The sequence below is a fragment of the Rattus norvegicus genome, chromosome 4 (genome assembly GCF_036323735.1).
Source record: "Rattus norvegicus strain BN/NHsdMcwi chromosome 4, GRCr8, whole genome shotgun sequence".
Lineage (NCBI taxonomy): Eukaryota > Metazoa > Chordata > Mammalia > Rodentia > Muridae > Rattus > Rattus norvegicus.
This window is the reverse complement of record NC_086022.1, coordinates 86,400,060-86,422,554: the sequence shown is the minus strand read 5'-3', so window position 1 is coordinate 86,422,554 and position 22,495 is coordinate 86,400,060. Positions and strand designations below refer to the sequence as shown.

The 22,495-nt window shown below is 39.4% G+C and overlaps 1 protein-coding gene across 6 annotated transcripts in view; it reads right to left on the bottom strand.

The window, feature by feature from the left end:
- Itprid1 (ITPR interacting domain containing 1) overlaps nucleotides 1-22,495 on the bottom strand; it is a 160,354-nt gene that overhangs the window by 83,266 nt on the left and 54,593 nt on the right. For 3 of the 6 annotated variants that reach the window (XM_008762911.4, XM_017592798.3, NM_001191973.1), the window contains 5 exons: nucleotides 17,535-17,586; nucleotides 15,260-15,346; nucleotides 13,161-13,363; nucleotides 4,221-4,795; nucleotides 754-811 (listed from right to left, as the gene is read on the bottom strand). In XM_008762911.4, coding sequence (XP_008761133.1) covers nucleotides 754-811; nucleotides 4,221-4,795; nucleotides 13,161-13,363; nucleotides 15,260-15,346; nucleotides 17,535-17,586 — 975 coding nt within the window. Of the gene's footprint in view, nucleotides 1-753; nucleotides 812-4,220; nucleotides 4,796-13,160; nucleotides 13,364-15,259; nucleotides 15,347-17,534; nucleotides 17,587-19,218; nucleotides 19,641-20,993; nucleotides 21,132-22,495 lie in introns of those variants that run through there. The other 3 variants (XM_017592799.3, XM_017592800.3, XM_063286516.1) reach the window with 3 other exon arrangements.

Sequence of the window (22,495 nt, the reverse complement as noted above, 5' to 3'; positions counted from 1 at the left end):
TATAATTACTAATGCATAATTTCTAAACAGCATTTAGCAAAATGAGACCCATACATACACTTTGTAATGGGAAAGATGTGTTTGACACCACACTAAATTAAATTTAAAATTTGCATATTTTCTTCCAGGAAACACAGTAGCTTCATCTGCTCTCTTTTGCTTGACTAATCTCTGCCTGCTTCCAGCTTCACTGAAGGATCATGGCAGCTGTGAGTGTTGTAACTGGGGGGGATGAGAAGCAGGGACAAAGCAGGGCTCACACTGTATTCTAGAATGTACAACCCAAGAGGAGACCAGGAAAGCTGCACCCTGGCAACTTCTGTCCACAGAGAGTCTGACATGAGGTTAGAAAAAAATTTGGAATGCAAGTGTTAGTAGGGAGCATAAAAATTATTTGCATTGATTTCTTTATTATTTATGGAAAAACTGAGCCCTGCAAAATGGCATGACTTGTTCAACAACCAGCACCAGGCAGTCAGAGGAGGAAAGCACCCACTTGGTCTCAGATGACAAATCCATTCTCCTACACATGGCTTACAGAGACGACAACCCTCACAATAACCACATTGTGAATATTTTCCTGAGACGTATTTTAAAATTTACACACATATTTACATTGCAACTCAGATGATACAGAAATCTATCAGAATTCATGGACACAATGAATTATATTTTAACTGAGCCAAGTATTGGGTATTTCATTCTTTCTCTAAATGATCATTGATGAAATCATACCTATTGTTGAATTCTTACCTACAATTCCTGATGTCAGGGTAAGAGGGTTTCCAGTGTCTTCTTCAAAGCTCTGGACCTAAGATGACAAAATTCATCAATTTCACTAGAAATATTTTCATGACACATTCATTTTATTTAACCAATAATCAATAATTATCTACTGATAACCATCCAGAGGGATAAACATGACTTGATGGCAATAGATTATGGACACCTGGGAAGAGAATGAGGAGGAGGAGATGGAGGAGGAGGAGGTGGAGGAGGAAGAGGAGGAGGAGGAAGAGGAAGAGGAAGAGGAGGAAGAGGAAGAGGAGGAGGAGGTGGAGGAAGAGGAGGTGGAAGAGGAAGAGGAGGAAGAGGAGGAAGAGGAGGAGGAAGAGGAAGAGAAAGAGGAGGAGGAGGAAGAGGAGGAGGAGGCATGAGATATCAACAACAAAGACAACAAATTAAAAGATTTTAGTGAAAGGGAGAGTCACTTCTGGACAAGAGGATCAAATCTTCTTTCTAGAAGTTGTGCAATAAAACTCCTTTTGCCTCTGAAGATTGTTAAATATATGTGAGAAAGCTAGCTAGCTAAGTATTGCTTGATAAGCTTATACACAGTAATGCAGATAATACAGCTGCTACATATTCCTTCACACACCACACACACACACACACACACACACACACACACACACACACAGAGAGAGAGAGAGAGAGAGAGAGAGAGAGAGAGAGAGAGAGAGAGAGAGAGAGAAAGATTTATTTTTGAAATATTTTGGAAAGTAATAAATAATATTCTATGAATGCTGGCCAAGCTATTGCTAAAACGAAGCAGCAACTATCACCTTTAAGGGGCAACACTGCTTGCTGTAAAATGCTTCCTAAGTTGGATACAGTTACCATTGACATTTTGGACTTTTTATTGGTAGGATTTAGGTTTAGCTCATTTTCCTGGCTGTAGTCATAAAGGCAAACTTTTCACTCAGGAATTTGGAAGGAGTAGTACTGACACTGAGAGCTGATAAGATACACTTCCCAGCATTCCTTTTGTTGGTTTCAGTGATCAAACCAACGTGCTTCATCACATTTTTAAGTGTAATGAGAAAGTTCTCTCCCCACATCATTATCCTGAAGAAAAATCCATTGGGTATAATGCAAAGCACATTTTTTTCAATTCGAAAAAAATAATGAAAGAAAAGTGTGCAACAATTTAAAATAAATGCCAGGTATATCCCTAGGCTTCCTACCTAATCCATTGTTATTAGTTTTAAAAATCAGTAAAAATTAAATAAAGAAGCAGTCTGCATCCAATAAAGATGCCATACTGTTGGCCTTATATGTACTTTCTGTAAAACATGGTCCGTTCATATAGGAAGGAAGATAAGGATTATTCATCACGAACATAAAGAAGCATCTGTCATGTAGCATAACTGCATGAATTTCATAAGTACAAAATTCATTTAATATGCTGGGTAATGTAAAAAGAAAGAAACTGATTCAATTCTACTTAGTAGAATTAAACATGGAATATGTTGCCCTTTGCATTAGAAATCTGTGTATAATTTTTGTTGGGACTATAGTTTTGATAGTCAAGCCAAATATGGACAATAGCAGCATTTAATAGGACTGAAGAAAACCAGGATAGATTGTCTGCAAGGGGAAATTTTGTCAACCCTAGTTAAAACTCTATTGTTCATATTATTTATGAATATTGGTTATCATTTAAATACCTCAAAAAATCTGCCATTTTAAACATTTTATTTCTTATAATTAAATGTTTAGATTGCCAGTTGAGAATAGACATTAAAGGGTTGGGGATTTAGCTCAGTGGTAGAGCGCTTGCCTAGCAAGCGCAAGGCCCTGGGTTCGGTCCCCAGCTCCGAAAAAAAGAAAAAAGAAAAAAAAAACAAAAACAAAAACAGAATAGACATTAAGTCTGATGTTAGCTCCTTTTTAATATGCACTCTTCTTAGACTGCGTTTTCTAATTTTATAGCATTAAGTGAAATAAGAGTTATCAATAAATTCAGTCCCATCCTATTTTCCATTATCAATACAGAGATAAGTGGAAATATACATATATCTGTATATATTTTATCAACTAAATACAAAAGGAGATATCAGAATAAAATGCAAATTAATATGAATGAGAGAAGTAAGAATAAAGAATTAGAGAATGCAGGTAGAACAGGGTTACCATATATGAATATTGATAAACCCTGATACAAGCAAATAAAGAAACTAACTCCCCAAATTCCAAACCCACACTGCACTCTTAGTGTTTTATTAAGGATATTGCATGACACATTTTGGCAAGCACGTCTGAACACTTTCTTTGGTTTTTATGCTGTCAAGAGTACAGCACAGAAGAGGCAACTGATACACAAGTTTTTCACATGGTTTCCATGCTGCAGCTCTGAGTACAAAGAAGGAAACTTTGGGTTGAACTGATTTCTTAAAGAAGGTGAATTATGGATAGAAAGTAGTTGATAAAAACCACATTGAGATACTTAGTAAAAGATAGAGTGAAAGCAAAGAGATTACTCAAATTCAGTTGGGAATAAGAAAAAAAAAAATAGGTGGATCAATAGGGTATTTGAGAATGACCCCCTAGGCACATTTGTTTGAATGCTTGGTTCCCAGTAGTAGGAACTCTTTGGCTTTGTTGAAGGAGGTGTGTCACAGGGGCTGGGCTTTGAGGTATCAAAAATCTAGGCCATTTCCAGTTAGCTTTCCCTGCACAGTTCCTGTGGATCGGGATGTAAGCTCTCATCATTGCTTGCCTGCTGCCATGCTCTTCCCTGTCCATGATAGTCATGGGCTTATCATCCCAAACTGTAAGCCTCTGAATGAACTGTTTCTCCTCTAGTTGCCTTCATCATGGTATCTTGACACAACAATAGAAAAGTAACTAAGAAAATAGGAGAATGTTGGTTTCATACTAGTTTAGTTCTGTGTGAAGCAACTAAAATGACTTTAACTGTCCCAGACTAAATCAGATTTGGAACCTCTGGTAATTTAAATAGGTATGGCCCCATAGATTCATGTACTTAAGTGCTTGGACATAGGAAGTGGCACTGTTAGTAGGTATGCCCTTGTTGGAGGAAGTGTGGCCTTGCTAAAGGAAGTATGTCACTGTGGAAGTAGAGCTTTGAGTTCATATAGGCTCAAGCCCTGCTCTTTCTACTACTTGCAGATTAAGGTTTAGATCTCGTTCCTCCTACACAACTATGTCTGCCTGCATGCTGCCATGCTTCTTGCCATGAGGAGAATGGACTAAACCTCTAAAACTGTAAGCCAGCCCCAGTTAAACATTTTTCTTTGTAAGAGTTGCATTGGTCATGGTGTCTCTTCAAAGCAATAAAACCCTAAGACAGAACCATAAGGTAAAATGCCAGAAGTTGGGAGATCAAGTGTATCGATGAAGTCAAGAAAACAAAGAGAGATACGGTAGCCATGGGCCATTTCCAGTAGGAAGAAAGCACTAGATACAGCACTCACCTCTTCCATTTCAAAGGAGTCTGGTCCTTTACTAACAATGTGCGACAAGTTCTTGAGTTTGTCCATATGAATCCATTTCTCCTTCCAAGTTCTCCTCCTAAATGACCCCTCAGACAAACAGGTATGAGGAGACTGCTTGGCCAGTGTGCATGAGCAAGGCCACTGCTTGTCCAGAAAACCTTGTGGAGGAGGACAAGTTGACACGTCATTGCAGGCTTGGACAGAGCCATGTTCTGTTGCAGGAAGCATTTGACATCTATCATGGCTAATGGAAGACACCTGTAGCTCCGCTCTAGGGTCCCATGGCTTGGTCGGCAGAGTCAGAATCTCATGTTGCATCTTGAATGATTCTGACAGTGCCGAGTCACCATCCATCCTGCTGGTCTGTCTTGAAGCTCTTCCTAAAAGCTGGCTCATTTTTCTCTTACGTTCTTTCACTTCACCTGATGAAGGATTTTGCATAACCTGTCTTTCAGCTTTTTCTTCATCCTGGCTCTGTAGGGTATTAACACCATTCAGCAAAGATGAGAAGGCATTGGTAACATGATTCAGGATTTCCAGCTGTCGGAACCGACCTGAAGAATATAGGAACATAGAAGTTTTACAATGGGTACTTTTTTGATGCAGTAAATAACATAGTAAGTACTAAATATTGGGGGTCATCACTCAGCAGGTAAGGCTGTCTGTAGTCAATTTCAAGGGTTTTAATTTGATCCCTAGAATCAACATGGTAAAATTAGAAAACCAACTCCCACATTTTGTCCTCTAGCCTCCACATGTGTGTCTTGGTATACAGGCATGTACACAGGCACACATACAGTAAGTAAATTAAAATGTAAGAAAAAAGGATGTGGAACACTCTGAGGGTGGACCAGAAGGGGGATAAAGTCTGGACTGTAAAAACAAAATTAAAGAATAACTAAATTAAAAAAAAAGAAAAACAAATTGAAGAATGGATAATTTGTTTTATCAAGATGAGGAAGACTGTTAAAACTTAAGTTTTCCCAACCATGTCCCTCTCTCTGAACATGGAACACATACCCAGCAAGAAGTTGTGCCATCATAAGGAAAGCAGATAGCTTTTAAGCTGAAATGGATACATATAACTTCATAAGTTCATATATACACATAATTGTTACCTGCTATTTCATTTAAAACCCTAGAGATATGTGACTCTGTATGTTTATGTGTATTATAAAGTATCAAAAGATAAGATCTAGGGCTGAGTGAGGATTTGGCTCAATGACAGAGTGCTGTCCTAGTGGACAAAGTACCAACACCAATCTCTACTTTGCAAATGATAAAATACTTCGAAAGCAATATCACAGGTTCTTTACATGAAGCTGTCCAAATCTGCTTCCCATGACTTCATTCAGTGTTTCTCTCATCATCATGACTACCATATTCATTACCTTAGTGTGGAATACCATATGAAATCAAGAGACCTGGTTCCAAGCCCCAGGTCAGCCACCACTGGAAGTTTGAACCCATTGTTCATGAGTTAATACACATGCAGCTTTTAGTTCCGTGCCAAATATTGTAAATGGTCATGAATTTATTTTTTAACTTTGGTAATTGTGGCTGTTTCTATATTTCTCATAGCTGGATGTACATGAAAACAAACATATAAATAGGCAATGTTACACAAAGATTGGCTATTAAAGTTATTAAAAGAGACTATTGTTTTTATTCTTTCAAAAACAAATAGCAATTAATGAAGAATCCAATTTGCTTTCAAAATCAATTATATTTTCAATGTGTTAGTCTTTCTTCATAATAAATGTATATATATATGTGTCATTTATATGTCATATATATTCTTAATAATATGACAATATATAAAAGTACTGGCTTAATTAGATTTAGAAGGGGACCTCATGAAGTAAGAAATAATTTAGGTATATGATGTCATTTTGTAAAATGCGGAGAGGTGTTTTTTTTCTATATTGTTATAATAAAGCTATGGTGAGGGAAAAGCAAGAAATTTTACTTTTGTAGTGTGGCTTCATCAAATCCCTAATAATAGCATAAAGATTAGATACAGAAAATGCAGTACATTTATACAATGGAGTACTACTCAGCTATTAAAAACAATGACTTCATGAAATTCTTAGGCAAATGGATAGAGCTAGAAAATATCATCCTGAGTGAGGTAACCCAGCCACAAAAGAACACACATGCTATGCACTCACTGGTAAGCGGATATTAGCCCAAGATACAATGTACAGACCACATGAGCACAAGAAGAAGGAAGACCAAAATGTAGACACTTCAGTCCTTCTTAGAAGGGGGAACAAAAATACTCACAGGAGGAAATACAGAGACAAAGTATGGAAAAGAGGCTGAAAAAGAGACTATAACACCTAGGGATCCATCCCACATATAGTCACCAAACTCAGACACTATTGTGGATGCCAAGAAGTGCATGCTGACAGGATCCTGATATAGCTATCTCCTGAGAGGCTCTACCAGAGCCTGACAAATACAGAGGTGCTCACAGCCAATCATTGGACTAAGAACAGGGTCCCCAATGGAGGAGCTAGAAAAAGGACTGAAGGAGCTGAAGGGGTTTACAACACCATAGGAAGAACAACAATGTAAACCAAGCAGACACCCCAGAGCTCCCAGGGACTAAACCACCAACCAAAGAGTGCACATAGAGCTACCCATGGCTCCAGCTACATACGTAGCAGAGAATGGCCTTGCTGGACATCAGTGGGAGGAGAGGCCTTTAGTCTGGTGAAGGCTGGATACCTCAGTCTAGGGGAATGCCAAGGTGGGGAGTTGGGAGGGAGGGGTGAGTGGGTGTGGGAGCATCTTCACAGCAGAAGGGGGAGGGGGATGGTATAGTGGGTTTCTGGAGGGGAAACTTGGAAAGGGATAACATTTGAAATGTAAATAAAGAAAATATCCAATAAAAATTTATATGACTCAATAATGGTAAAAGCACACATTGTTGGTCAAAGACATTCCATTGATCGTATTTTCTTACTACTATAAACAAATACTTGAAAGAAAAACTTTCAGGAGAAAGAGGAGAGGCGATTCATTTGTATTTAGGTTTTCAGAAGTCCCAGTTGATCCTAGTGAAGAGGGTGTGGCATAGTATAACAGCCTTCCTCAACAAAAACAAAAAAGGAAGGACAGAGAACATGTATATCTGAGCTAGTGGGCTTTCTTTTATCTATATTTTTTGATTAATGTAGTTCTTTGACTATTTCATACATATATTTAATATATTCTGGTTACTTTCTCCCTATGTATTCTGGTTACTATCCTCCTCCCCTGTTTTATATCTTCCCATTACTATCACTCCTGTCATTCAATATTCCATCCCTATCCCTTGGCCCATCTCTAGACATCTATTTTCCAGATCTGTAACACTTGATTTGCTTAGATTAATCAATGCTATCTGTGTGAGCATCGGTGTGGAGCCTGGAGCAGTCACCAATGGTATGCAACTGAAGGCAGTGACTTCCTCTCTTCCAGAATATATCAGTAGCAAATAGATAGCGGTTAAGGGTGAGGTCTTTTGAATTCCTCCTCTCTTAGTACCTGACTGTTGAGGGGCCCATTCTTATATAGACCTAGCCATAGCAGGCATCTTTAGCAGCTATGAATTCATTGCCCAAAAAATGGCTTTTTGCACTCTCTCTTTTCATTTCTAAGTCTTTATAATATTTTCAAACTCATTTGGGTAATTTTCTATGAACCTTAAAGGGAATTTCATTTTCTGTTTTATTTAGGGTTGGGCACTTATTTTCAGCACCTTGTGCAGCCAAGAGTCTTTTCTGCATTCACTACCATTTTCTTGAATGCGGTGCTTCTCTACTTAAGACAGACAGTAACATTCCCCTATTAATTAATACAATTCTATTCTATAAATCTATTCTGTATTCTATTTAAGTTGGTGTTTTTTATTAAACTGTCAGATGGTGCTACTCACATTCGGCACAGTCTCCCCATCACTTTCATAGTTAATCCTCTCTGAAAGCATAGAGCCATACCCAGAAGTGTCCTTTACTAATTTCTTGTTTCTCAATATAGTTAACAATCAAAGTTAACCATAACAAATCCACTCCTGCTAACTCGTTGCCCACAGACCTCTCACTAAATTACTGCATTCCACACCCGGCCCTCAAGTGACTAATAGATGACTCATGTATAAATACATTGGTCCATCTCCAAGTGTTTCTATATTCTTAACAATGTAAACAGCTCAAAAGTGCAAGTTCAAAGTCTCCTCTGAAGAGTCAGACTGTGTAAGATCAGAAATAGTTTCTATATTTCTGAAACGTGATGAACTAAAGTATTCTGAATTCTAAAGGGAAAGACAGAATCATAGAACAAAAGGATGAGATCAAGGCAAGGCTGAAACCCAAAAGGAAAAACTTTAAATCCTGTGGCTCAATGCCAGCATCCAGGGCACAGATGGGTAATATGGAAACTACAATGGGTTGTTAAAGCCGGATAATAAAATTTCCAACCCATGTGGCCTCTCTCTTGGTCTTGTTCTGCTCATTGACTATGGCTTTCCATGGCAGATGTTCCGTGTAGCTGGGGTCTCTAACTTCTGGGGTTCTCTCTTCCATCTCTGTCTTCCCTCTCACAATGACATACCTTGTCCTCTTGGTACCTACTGCTAGAGAACATAACTCTGCAAATTGCCTGACATCCCAAGCTTTAATTTGAAATACAGATGGAGGCATTCATAATTCTTTGATTTTTTTTATATCCTGCAGGCTTACAAACCAGCATCACAAGCTCAGTGTGTGACTTTAATTACAGCCCTTGGGAGGCAAAGACAGACAGATTTCTATGCATTTGAGGACAATCTGGTATATTTGGTGACCTTCAGAATAGCCAGAGCTACAAAGTGAGGCCCTATCTTGAAAAACAAGCAAATAAAAAAAAAGCATCCTATTGACGAAGACAAAGCCTATCACTAGCTCAAACAGCAGCCAGGCCCACCTAGAGGCATGACTGAGGCAACCTATGAATGCCCAGATGACTTTCTTAAGTAGCCTTGAATGAACAGGGTATCACCAAAATCTCCACCAGTTCTTTAAAGGGAATCAAACATTTTCATTGAGCCTGTGATTAATGAGGTCTTAACCAATGCTTTTATATTTTTGCATGTGTGTGCATGTGGTGTGTAACATGTTTATGTGTGTGGGTGTATATGTGTATGCAGGTACACGTGCACATGAGTTTAAGTGTATGTGTCAGCTTGTTGTAAGATGTCTTGCTTGATCACACCCCCCTAATACATTGATGTAGGATCTTTTGTTGAACTTGGGACTCTCTGTTTTGGTTTGTTTGGCTACCCAGCTTGCTCCAGGGCATCCCATTTCTGCTTTCTAAGGATGAAATTACAGACATTCTTTCATGCCTTCTTGATATTTACATAGGACCTATGCTCTAAACTCTGGCCCTCTTGCTTACAAGGCAAACATTTTAGCAACTCAATGTCTCCTCCGTTCTCACTCATGGGCTTTGGGAGTCTAGCCTTGGGTCCACACACTTGCCTAACAAAAGCTTTGCTCACTGAGCATTTCTTGAGCTGTAGGCCAATTCTTGAGAAGCCTTCAGTATGTCTTTTCTATATCCTGACCCAAAGTATTTGGTTTCTTCTAATGACTTCAGTTGTCTCAGCATTCATGATCTCCACTCCAGCTTTCCACGGTTTTCTAGGCAAACTAACTTCCAAATCTTATCATTAACACCCTGCCCAGTTTTTGTTATACATTTTGCTAGAAGCAAATATCAACAACCATACTTCAGCCTGATACTTGTCTGCTTTGAAATCTCCTCTGCCATTCTAATTAGCTCATCATGGTTAAGTTCAGCCTCTCTTCAACAATCTGTCTGAAACAGTCATAGAAGTTTTGCCACAATATTACCTCCAGTCTGTCCCTAGTTCTCATTGGGAAGATCTCTTGGCCTTTATAAGCCTCATCTTCACTGTTCACCTTCCACCAGCTCTTCAGTCTTCCAAGTTCCCTCTAGAATCACTGATTAATAATAATAATAATAATGATAATTATTATTATTATTATTATTATTATTATTATTATGCATTCCTGGGCTTCTCCATTTCACGTATCTTCCCCAAATTTATCTTCTAAATCATTTATAAATTCTTCTGAATTACATTGTCAAATAAAGTCACACCAAAGACCCTACTTCTCTAATACCACTTTTTTGTATTGTTTGGGCAACTTTTAAATCAATGATGAAATATCTCTGTAGTTGGACTTTTGCTACTTTGTGAGTTCTTTCTTTCATTTTTCTTCAACCCCTCTTCTACTACTCTTTCAACCACCACCACCAGACAAGAGAGAAAAATGAATAGAGAGAAAAGGAGGCATTGTTATCTTTAGACTACTTCCTGCTGATTAGGGGCATCAAGTTCCTTGGGGCAAGTTTGATCTTCACAGTTGGCTGTCAGGATATCTAATTTCTTCTTGTTGTTTCTTCTTTGTACACAACTACGTAAGAAACCAAAACTAACAGCAATCCACCAACACCCAGCAACAGCAGCCCCGCCTCTCAGGGTCATAGCATTTGTACACGCACTGGAACGTCCCCAGAACGCCAAATGTCACACATTCGCAGAAACGATCTGCTTCTGGAAAAATCACACCCCTGCTATAGCATGAGGCAAATCACAGGCAATTGCTGTGGACAATCTGTAGCAGCCCCATATCCCGAACCTGGAATTAAACCAAAAAATACATATTACCTTTAATATTTGTACTTTTTAAAGAAACTAAAATTCTCACTATATACCTCAGAGGAAAAACCTTTACTGATTATGGTTTCAGCCAACCATCGCCAGGTGGGCATGGTAGAGCAGAACAGCTCGGCTCTGTGCACTGGGTGAGGGTGTGTGTATTGCTGGGACTTTTGCTTCTCCCTTTTATTCCAAACTTGGCTCCTGCCTGTGGAATGGGACTGCCCAGATACCCAGTAGACCTTTCTTTCTTCATCAATCCTTTCTATAATTTCTCAAACAGCACAGCAGAGTAGTGCTCAAATAATCCAGTTCTGTTGACAATGAAGGAAACACATCATGGATGCTTTCCTCCTATTCTGTCTGAACCCACATTGCAGACTCTCCAGCCTTTCCTAAGCACATCCAGTGCTCACTGGCTTTTTTCATCTGAAAGGAGAACTACTAGCTAACTTCTGCTTTGAAGAACTGGTGAATGTTTCACAGAGGACCATGAAATTTTTTAAAGACCTTCAGAAGAATTTTTATGTTTCCAGATAATTCTGATTCCATTCTTCCCTTATGTTAAGCTTACAGGAAGTATGATCTCTTTCATGAGCTAGAGTACACAAAATTGCTTTTATGATTACCTTCCATAATCTCATAAAAGTTTTGTATTTGACTAAGACAAACTTACTGATTTATTTTGTTCAGTCAAATCAGAGAACAACTGTCTTGAGCATGAATTAGCATTTTATGTTGGCCTGTGGGCAAATTAAATAACTGATTTTACTCCTTTATTTGAACCCTCTGCTCTAACTTTGATGAGACATTCTTTTCAGTTCTGTCTTGAGCATCCAACTAACTTAGATCTTGCTTATTTTACATTTGACCTCCTTAGTTTTACTGAAGTATAAATGTTCTTGTGCTATATAAGGGAGTCTTGGCTTTTCTATAATCAATGGATCAATTTCATTTGTAAAATGCCTACCTAAGTCTAAGTATTTTCTAGAAATAGCTAATTGATGAAAGAACTTTCATTTCTGGAAGGAGGAGAGACATTAGTAACTCCTTCTAGAAGTAAAAAAAAAAACACATCAAAGCATCCACAGGATCACATAGTCTTAAAAAACCTCACCTCTGAGATTTTGAGAACCATTTTACACACACACACACACACACACACACACACACACACACAGAAAGAGAGAGAGACAGAGACAGAGACACACAGAGAGAGACTGACAGAGGGGAAGTGTAAACAGAAATCCAAGAGAAGTATTTTTTAGAAAAGTATTTGAGAAAATTCTTCATTTTCATTGACTTAGCTTTTGGTGAACTTTAAAGACCTTATTTCAGAATCATAACTGTGTAATTTCCCATCTAAATTTTCACACTCTTTCATGTAATCCATAGGAATGGACCTCGCTAATCCAAGAGGAGATCATATCTAAGTGAGTTTGAAAATGTTGTACTACCTTTCCTCTAGGAGCCTCAGGACTGTCAATCAAACCTGTGGTAAATAATTGTTCCCTACTAGGTTTCTTTCTCTCAATTTATTTGCTCATGTACATGTTCTCCAAGAGGATACGCTGAGATGCCTTAGTGATAGGTATTCTACTGACCACAAGCTCGGGAAACTTGGCAAGTACACACTGGCAATATGAACTAGGTATAGTTAATCCGCAATTCAGTAAGATATGAGCGATGAGTAGCTACCACCTGCGTCTCAAGGCATAGAAAGCAGCAGTCTAAGCAGCCTCTAGTGGAGAAGAAGGTTTCATTTAATGCTTCATGAGGAGGAGGCTGGGCTGTTTATTGGGGTGTGGCTGGTTGGGCTTACAAGGATTGTACATTCCACTACCTTGGAGTTAGGCAGTCATGTGACTTGTTTTGGACAATGACATCTGAACAGATCTGTGATGAGTATACTTTCCCATTCCCATGTTTCCCCTGTCATTGCCACTGGTGATACCCCAGATGTAGGAAGTACCGAGCAAATCCATCAGTGACACTATGGGAAAATGAATCTTGCTTCCAAGTGTACATAGCAAACCATGGCAGACAGACAAAGAGGGATTGAGAAGTCACTTTTTCCTGTTTCAAGCCCCTTGGGGGGTTGAATAGTATCACACACAAGCCGTAGCCTATTCTGTCAAATACTGTGGCCCTCCCCAGTACTCAGTGCCAAGTGTTGAGATGCAATGACATAGATTCCCACTTACCATACAAGTCAGGGTTCTCAAAGTCTATCCGCTGTTTCTGTGCTTCAAGAAAAACACCGATGTTAATTCCTCTGGCTGCTGAACTATAACCAAGGAACCGGGCTGGAATTTGTGTGCAGATATCTGGTTCATCAGCACCAAACCCCAAGTCCAAGAGAATCTCCACTGGATCTTTTTCCCAAAATTCCAGCCATTCAGGAATGCTGAGATGAAAATAAGAATACTTTATGTTTAGCAGCCCATTTAACCATAGTCCATTCTTCTTTTCCACTCACCCAGTCTTCCAGAATTTGAGTGGAAGAGGAACTTGAAAAGACAAACAGATGGTGAGTTCACCAGAACTCTCACGTGGCTCACTTGGAAGACAGTCAGATACCCCACCTAGGGGCGTGTGCCTATGGTTTACAAACAAAACCATGAGCTTATCCAACTGGCTTTCCTTTCCCACTGGGGAAGTGTTAAATAGGACAGGGCAGAAAGACTAGGGAGTAAAAGTCATAGCACACTGGCAATCACCTTAAAACCATATCTGAGAGCAATCGAGGAAATAGAACACACAATATCATCAACAACTTGGAAGTGGAGAACCAAAGGGTTTTTTTTTTTTTTTGTATCTGTCTGGGGCATCCTTAGCTACACAAATCTGCCAAGGATATTACTGAATGCATACCATAAGTTCAATGTTTCCAAATAATGATTTCAAGTCTCTAGTTAGGGTTAGAATATGTTCTGATTTTTATTTGTTTCTTTATATTTTGTCTTGACTTGGCCAAGAAGCAACAAATCCTTTCATTAAATAGTTCTAGTTTATGTTGGCACAGAAATTAAGAATCAATTATCTAGAAATTTTATGTGTACCAACTCACTTCTCACTCAAAATTTCTGGTGTTTGACCTTCCAAACGCCTTGGACTCTGTGGGAACTGAGATTTCTCATAAAGTTTCAACAGGTTTTCTTGTGTTTTCATGAAGGTTTCTGTTTGCCTTTCCTTCCCATGCTACTCTCAAGAGCTTATTCAAGACACAGAAAAGTAGATAATTTTCTCTCCAGAGCTTTAGTCTCATTAGTCCCATGGGCAAGTCCCCTTCCCTTGGGTTTGTATCATGTTCACTATTTCTAATGTCACTTACAGATTTGATGATTTGCCTTCTGACCCAACCAAAGGGGGAAAAAGCATGCTAGCAACCCTCACTGAGGGGTCTAAATGGCTTTGGCTGGGATACCTTAACCATTAAAATGATTTGGAAAGCTGCAGCGACAATCAGTTGGTTCTATGCCATGGACAAATTGATATAAAGAAGGTTCGAATGAGAAATTAGTTTGGAGACAATCCTAAATTCCACATGAAAATTTAATTTATTATCTATTGGCCCCACTGTATAAATCTTTATTCAGTCCATTTTTACTAATCTTTAGTGAACATCTGTGGTATTCTAAGCTCTGGGGCAAGGTACCTACAACACAAAGTGTCATGGCCATCAATATAAACTTTGATTGACTTGTCACTAAACATATTATTGACCCATTTGAAAATACAATTAAGTCGTAAGGTATTTAATTGCACAAGAAAGAAATAAAACAAATTCACCTTTGAAAAGTAAATTATTACATGTAAATCTTTGTTCTGAGTCCTTTACCCAGTTATCACTAAGTCCATGGGTCTCTCTTTCTCTCTCCAGATCTTACTCTCTGTGGGATTAGACATACTTTGTAAATTTTACCTGCTATCCTTGTCAATAATAATGTGGTCTCTGTATCTTTTTGCAGCTTGTAGTTGTCTTTAAATATGGCACAGTGATAGTTCTACTGGGTAGAGTCGGAGTCCATGCACACCCTACTTGTTTTGTCAACAAATGAAATTCTAGCAACTACAGATCTAACCATTTATTGGATATTTCCCACTGACAGATACTTAACCTCCTTTCCAACCTCACTGCCTTTTTAAATATGCTCTTAAAAATAGGAGTTGGAAATCCTTTGTTCTCCCTCTCGTCCATTAATTTAAACAATGTATTCCTCAAGTATGTGTTTTCAATTTCACAAAATCAGTCGTTCAGCTGAATCATCTATTGTGATGAAAGTGACAGAAAATCACATACCTTTGAGGTACACCTGTGGAGGAATAGCAAGAGTTGAGACTCGTCCCCCTGGACAGGGCAGGAGTCTCAGAGAACTGGTGCAGAGATCTAGAATACAAGGGGATCAAAGATGAGTCATATTGTTTAGATTTTCCCAGAAGGTCCTTTCTCAAGAAGCAGTTTTGTTTCCTCCTGTTTCTAATAATCCCACAGTGGGCATGCCTTGGAAGGAGGCAGTGTGTGCAAAGTGGGGTGCTACTCCTTTCCGAACATTGTAATAGAGTGTGTGAGAATTTAAGTGTTAGGTGACTGTGAGTGTTTATAAAGGTGACAGAATGTCTCACTCTTGACAGATGGCAAATCATTGGGGGGACCTTTATGGAACACAGCTTTGCTAGGCTCCAACTTGAGGGAAGAAGCTAATATTATGTGATGAAAGATGTACAGCAAACAACCACTGGAGGTACTCCATGTCATTTCTCACAATGAAGAAGGATTTCATAGTTCATGACTAACAGTCTCTAACCTGTGTTCCCAGAGCCCCTGTGGCCAACCGTATGCAATAGTAATGAAGTCCCTTACTTCCCAAGACAATGAGAATCACCATATTTAGTATAACTCTATTGCAAAACATTTTAAAGCACTTCCAAAGGAAATTAAACTGTATTATAGTACAATTCTGTTTTATGTAGCTCAGGCATATCATGGAGCATATTAGACAGTTGGCATACAATTAAAATTTATCCAACAAACCTCTGCAGATGTCAATGTTCCCAAGGAGACAAGGTTACTAAACTTGAGTTGCTAAATTTGTTTTAGTCCTGTCCAGACTGAGTAAGAACATCTGGACCCTGCCTCTCTTGTTTAATTCCATGTTTTCAGTAAAGATGAAAAGGAACACATTGCTGAATAATACAAATTCTACATTTAAAAAACCATAGATCTTGACAGAAGAGGAAAACACAAGCTTTTATTTATTTATTTATTTATTTATTTATTTATTTATTTATTTATTGCCTTGTGTACTGGTTAGTATATTTTCTCAACTTGCCTCACAAAACAAAGACACTTGTTGAAAGGAAACCCTGGATGGGACTTTACTGCCACCAGATTAGCCTATAGCAATGTATGTAAGCATTTTCTTGATTGCTCATGGATGGAGGAACTTCCAGTCCACTGTGGGTAGTCCCACGTCTATGCAGGTGAGCCTGGGCTGTATAAGAAAGGTAGCTGAGCAAGTCACATTCCCCTGCGGTCTGTTTCAGTTCCTGCCTCCAGGTTCCTGCCCTGGTTTCCCTAAGTGAAAGACTTGTAAGCCGGAAACACCCTTTCCTCCATCAAGCTGCTTCGGATCATCAGCGTTTTATCACAGCATCGGAGAGGCAAACTAACACACCTTGTCTCTCTTTCTATAAATTTCAGGGTATTTTTTTCACATTTGAGGGCTATATTCATTTTACAGTGTTCAGTAGCGCAACATAAAGGCAGTACTGGACTTAGATCCAGAAAAATCCATGAATCCACGGTTTGGAATCAACCATGTAGGTATGCGCTTGACCCCAAGCAAAGCTCTCAATCTTATTTGGGCTCTGTAGGAGATTTTTTGCTTTAAAATCATTTAATTTAATCAGATCAAAGAAACCGATCACCCAAGGGAGGAAGAATTGTGGAATGTGTGCATTTCAGCACTGGACGTTTAGTTTTCTAGGATTCTGAAATTACAAGATGATCCAAGAACAGGAAGTAGTTCTTCGCCTCAGAGTGCTCAGTCAGTCCCAGCATCTCTTGAACTACACTGTGCCTTAGCATCATCTCAAGGGCAGGCAAAGAATAGTTCTGAACCTCACCTAAGAATTTCAGTTCAGAATGTCTGAGGTAGCCTTTTATACTAATCTAGCTCGTGCAGCTGTACTGGGGAGCACACTCTGAAATCTATTCCTTCCTCCACTAGAGACACACTGCTTCCCATCAACATCTAAATAGTAACATCATTTCCAGACAAACCTGGGATTAGACCTTCCGTGAATCAACGCACTGCAGTAGGATGCATTTATGCAAATATTATGACTAACTTTCACAGCAGGTAAGCATTTGTTGATTGAATCCTCTTATTCCTTTATGGTATGTAAGGAAGCTCCAATTCTGCCCCAGCCAGTGAAAACGCTCTAGTCATACCAGCTAAGAAAGTATATTTCACAAGATTCCCAAATTTATACAATTATTAAGAAGAAATTATTATCATTGTTTCTACTTCAATGATGTAGCTGTTGAATTTCAGAGTGAAGTGACTACGTACCTCATATAGTCTTTCACAGTCATTTGAACTATTCCTTGTTCATGCAAAGGAGCTGCAATTACAAAAAAAAATAGGGGTAAACATGATTGTCATACATGTCTCCAGGAGAACCTCTGTGGGAGAAGATTCCTTTCCAAGAGTGTTACCCGGCACTGTATCTCTGCAATGAACACGACCCAGACAATGCTAGATTGTGTGAGGGGCAGTGGACACTCAGTGTAGAGAGCTGGGAACTGGGATCAGCAGCGAACAGGAAACTTGTGAAGGTTTCATAGAAAAGATGACAATTGCATTTTGAAGTGTAGATAGAATTTTCTGGACAAAGGTGTCACTTTGTTAGAGATAATTAAAATGGCAGATGTGAAACCCTTTTCTGGAAATACTCTCACAGGATAACTCAGGGTGCTCTGTCAAGATCACAGATAGAAGGAGGTCAAGGGCAGGCTGCCACGCATGGGATATTCAGCAGGCGCCCAGCTCTACCATTCATTTTATCATGTAGTCTTTTCTATACCATCCAGTTTAGGTCCTATCCTTGTTTTTCAACAGAATGCATGAAAACTTAGCCATATTTCCCTGACCATACAGTCAAGTACAGCAAAGTTAAGGAATTTACTACTACCTTTATTACTAATTACAACATTAACTTTATTTTGCACTAATTATGTGAGGTACTGTGCTAAGCCTACCATTTATACATTTTTATTAATTTTCAGAAAATGCATTTATTTTATTCTATGTACATAAGTGATTGCCTTCATATAGGCATGTACAATGCTTTTGAGAAGTCCAAAAGATGTCCTGAAACTAGACTTAAGGATGCTTTTAATCCACCACATGGGTACTGAAATCTGAACTCGGATAATTTGCAAAAAAACGCAGAAAGTGCCCTTAATTGCTAAGTCATCTCTCCAGCTCCTACACAATCTTCCAAGTCCTCATAATAAGTCCTTAAAATGGTGCTTGTTATTTTACACTTGAGGGAAAAGGAAAGGAGAGATCACAGTTACATAAACTTCTCATGGCCGGTAAAATGCCACAGCTTATTTTGGTTTGCTGCTGTTGTTGTTTTCTTTCTTTCCAAAACACCACACTGCCAACAGAATGTCCCGTAGTGTGTTTAAAAGCCAAAAAGACAGATTTACATTTATGTACCAGGATATGAAAAACCATTGTTTTGAGCAAAACATTGTATGTGATGAAGATGGTGCCGAGGGTCCGGTTGCCTGGTAGGTATAAGAAGGATGGTGTTGGGGGAGGCAAAATATCTGTTGGACCTCATAGGGGACACTTAGAAGTCACTGCAGAATTCAGACAATGTTAGTATAACATGTCAATAACACCTACAATAGGAAATATTCAGATCATGGGCAGATTCATCATCATGCTCACCAGACTTCTCACTTCTGGCTGTCCTGTTACAGCATGTGTCATGTATGAATGTCGGTGTTGCCACCTGTACTGTGAAAAAAAACTAAAGCTTGCCTCTACCCCAAAGATAGAACAGGGGAAGGTTTGAATGGTAAAACCTGACAGAAGGAAGCATAAGGAAGACCTTGGATATGCTGAAAGGCTTTAAGCTTGGAGCCAGGATTATTGTCAAGGTAGCGAGTCACTGAATGACTCTAAGGTTCCTAGGAACTTGACTTGAATTTCAAGTTTACATAAAGGTAAGAAGACTCACGTGTCACTGTTCTTTTTTTTCTTATTGCTGTTGTAAGACAGGGTTTCCCTATAGACTCCAAGCTGGACTTGCAGCCAAACTCTTGCTATCTCAGGCTCTCCAGGGCTGGGAGTCCATGTACATAGCATCATACTTTAAAGAGGGTTTTCAAGGTTCAGCTATCCTGCTACATGATCTTGAAAGATAAAGACTAGGAATATATTAATGTTCTGTTGGTAAGTCCATGTACATAGCATCATACTTTAAAGAGGGTTTTCAAGGTTCAGCTATCCTGCTACATGATCTTGAAAGATAAAGACTAGGAATATATTAATGTTCTGTTGGTAAGTGGATGATTTTGCTTCTTTGTTCCTTTATGTGTTTGTTTGATACAGGGTCTCACTATGTACCTCTGGGTGTCCTGGAATGTATTATGTAGACAGGGATGAATTTAAACACACAGAAACCCATCCATGCCTCCTGTCCAAGACCCAGGATTAAAGGTATGTGCCACCATACACAGCTTAAATAGAGGATTTTGAACAAGTCAAACATGTACAATTACACTTTAAAGAGTTGGTGGGAGTAAAATACATAGAATGATTAGCAAAGCAAGTGGGACCCACACAGGAATCAAGTAAGTTGAGAGACATAATCCATTTGAAAGGATGTGGCCCAGCCTGGAGCTCTTGTATAATATTCCCAACCTAGTCCCATGGCAGCCATGACTAATCAACCGCATCAGTGTTTCACTGAACCTAGATGGGCTGTTTAAATCTTTATGTGACAGATTTTCACATGAGGTGAAGGACATTTGTTGTAATGTTAACAAGTAGCTATTTAAGGAGACAATAATTAGGGGTGGAAATCAATAACCACTAAAGTTCATTGCAACTTCACAGAGTATTCTAGGGATTGTGATGCTGCATTTAAACATCAGTATAAGCTAGAGTTCAGAAACAAGTATCCTCAGTACTGATCCCTCGCCTGCACAGGCATTATCAATCCATAGTGGCACACTTGCTCACTGAAATCAAGTCAGTCTTTTTTTTTTTTTTTTTTTTGGTTCTTTTTTTCGGAGCTGGGGACCGAACCCTGGGCCTTGCGCTTCCTAGGTAAGCGCTCTACCACTGAGCTAAATCCCCAGCAAATCAAGTCAGTCTTAGAGCGCCTCAAGATTACGAAATCACAGACAATTGAGTGAAGTTGTCACATGAAAGAAATCTGATTTACCACCTTATTAATCACGTCATAAAAGCAGGCACAGTACAAATTGTAGGCAATTACATGAAGACGGTGTCATGATGAATTAAATAGCAAGTTGCCAAATGGAAGGGAAAATAAATTCTGTTTAACATTTTAAGCAAACTTCCCTCTTTCCTTCCCTCTTTCTAGCAGGACAGCGTCAATCATTACTTTGTAATCTACCAAGTGAGCACCCCTGGGCTAGCTCATCAGAATTCTGTTTTTTTTTGTCTTGTTTTGTTTCTGTTTGTTTGTTTGTGTTTTCCTGTACAGCGCTCTCCCTGGGAGAACTCTGGTTCTGGGACATTTGGCTACATGCTTTGCTGTGTAGCTGCTCTCGTGCTGCCTCCTGCCTTTTCTACTTATCTGTCGTAGGTTTCCTAGAAAATGTGAATGAATGTGTATGTCCAGGCAGGGGCCTGGCACTGTGGCCACAGTGAATTGCTCAAACTGTCAGAGAGGAAATGATCCATTTTCTGATATTGAAAAGAAGAGTTAACTTAGCCTTGCTACAGTTTAACAAACCAGGACCCTGAGAAAAATCCAGTCACCCAGAAAATCCTAGTTACCGGACTCCAGATCCTCATGCCCTAGAATTCTTTGTGAGATTTCAGTGGCTACACAGACCTAGTAGCCACACACTACAGAACCCAACCCTCTGCCAGACACTGTAGTGAGGAGCAAGCTGGTTGCCAGGAAACAAAGGCCAGCATCTAGGGAGACACAAGTTCCTGAAAGTTATCCTGTGTTCTATGGAATGTGATGGGGGCCAGGCTTGGTCACAGTGGGGGTGACGATGGGAGTGGGGGTTATGTGCTTTCTAGATCCATGGGGAAACCTTACACCTTCAGCACCAGCTGGGGAAAGAGCTTTCTTGTCCTCCATCGTGCAACTACATCCTGTGAGGCTTAGCATCATCACCAGTTGGGAGACAGTTGCTCCCTTTACCTCAATTTCATCATTACGGCTGCACACGTGCAGCTACTGAGTGCTGTCCTAGACTCCTGATCCTTTCCTCAATAGTTCTGGAAATGATACAACAATCTGGCTCAGCCAATGCACTCAGACACACAGCTCTCTGTGCTGCCAAGCTGAGAGCCTGAGGACAATTTAGCACAGGGCACCTGATAAGACTTTTAAAAGTAAACCTGATAATTTTTTTTAAAAAATGTTAAAATTATTACAATTATTAGGCTCACTCACTGATTTCTAGTCCTCATTTCCCACTTCCCTCAGTTCTGGGAGACCAATTTCTGTTTTCATAGCACTTCTGTGAGTTGATGTCTTGAATCTCCAGAAGCAGCAGAGAGCACTGTGAAACTAATTATTCCTTGGTAGTGATAATGTTGTTGTTGTTGTTGTTGTTGTTGTTTTGTGATTTGTAAGATAAACTTCCTAGATGCCAAGATCGGACTTGTCAAGGTCAAGGCTTCTTTGGCTTGGTACCAAGATGAGCCTGAAGGAGAGGCACAAGCTGGTGGCTCATGGTGTGCCAGTTCTCACAGGGATTGGAACTCCAAGACTTTCCTTAAAACTTGGAAGTGGCTGCAGCACTAGCCCAGGTGTCTTTAGGGTAGCAATCTGTTTACGGCAGCCTACACTCCAATTTTCTAGTCTTTATGCTGCCTGCTTCATTAGTGATTATCTGCCAGGCTTCTTGAAGCATTTGCTACCTTGAATGAGAGCAAGAATATGAAGAATGGAGAACATCACAGCAGGAGGGAAACCTTCCCCTATTACCCTAGATGTCCTGAAACTTCTGTAGGCATCAGGCTTAAGGCTGTGTGAACAGTAGGTAGGGCATACCTGCATCTATGATGCTATTCAGTACCCTGCTAGCTGGGCAGCTTCGATGCTACGCTCTATCTTGTTTGGCTTTGATGCTCTCTCTACCATTTCGCCCCTCCAGGACATCTCTTTTGATTTTTAATACTGGCTGAAAGCATTTGGAGAAGGTGAAACAAGGGTCAACAAATTCCTGATAGCCACAGTACCAATTAAAGTAAGAACAAAAGTTCCTGCTCTGTCAAGTTCATTCTCTTCCGTGGTTAAA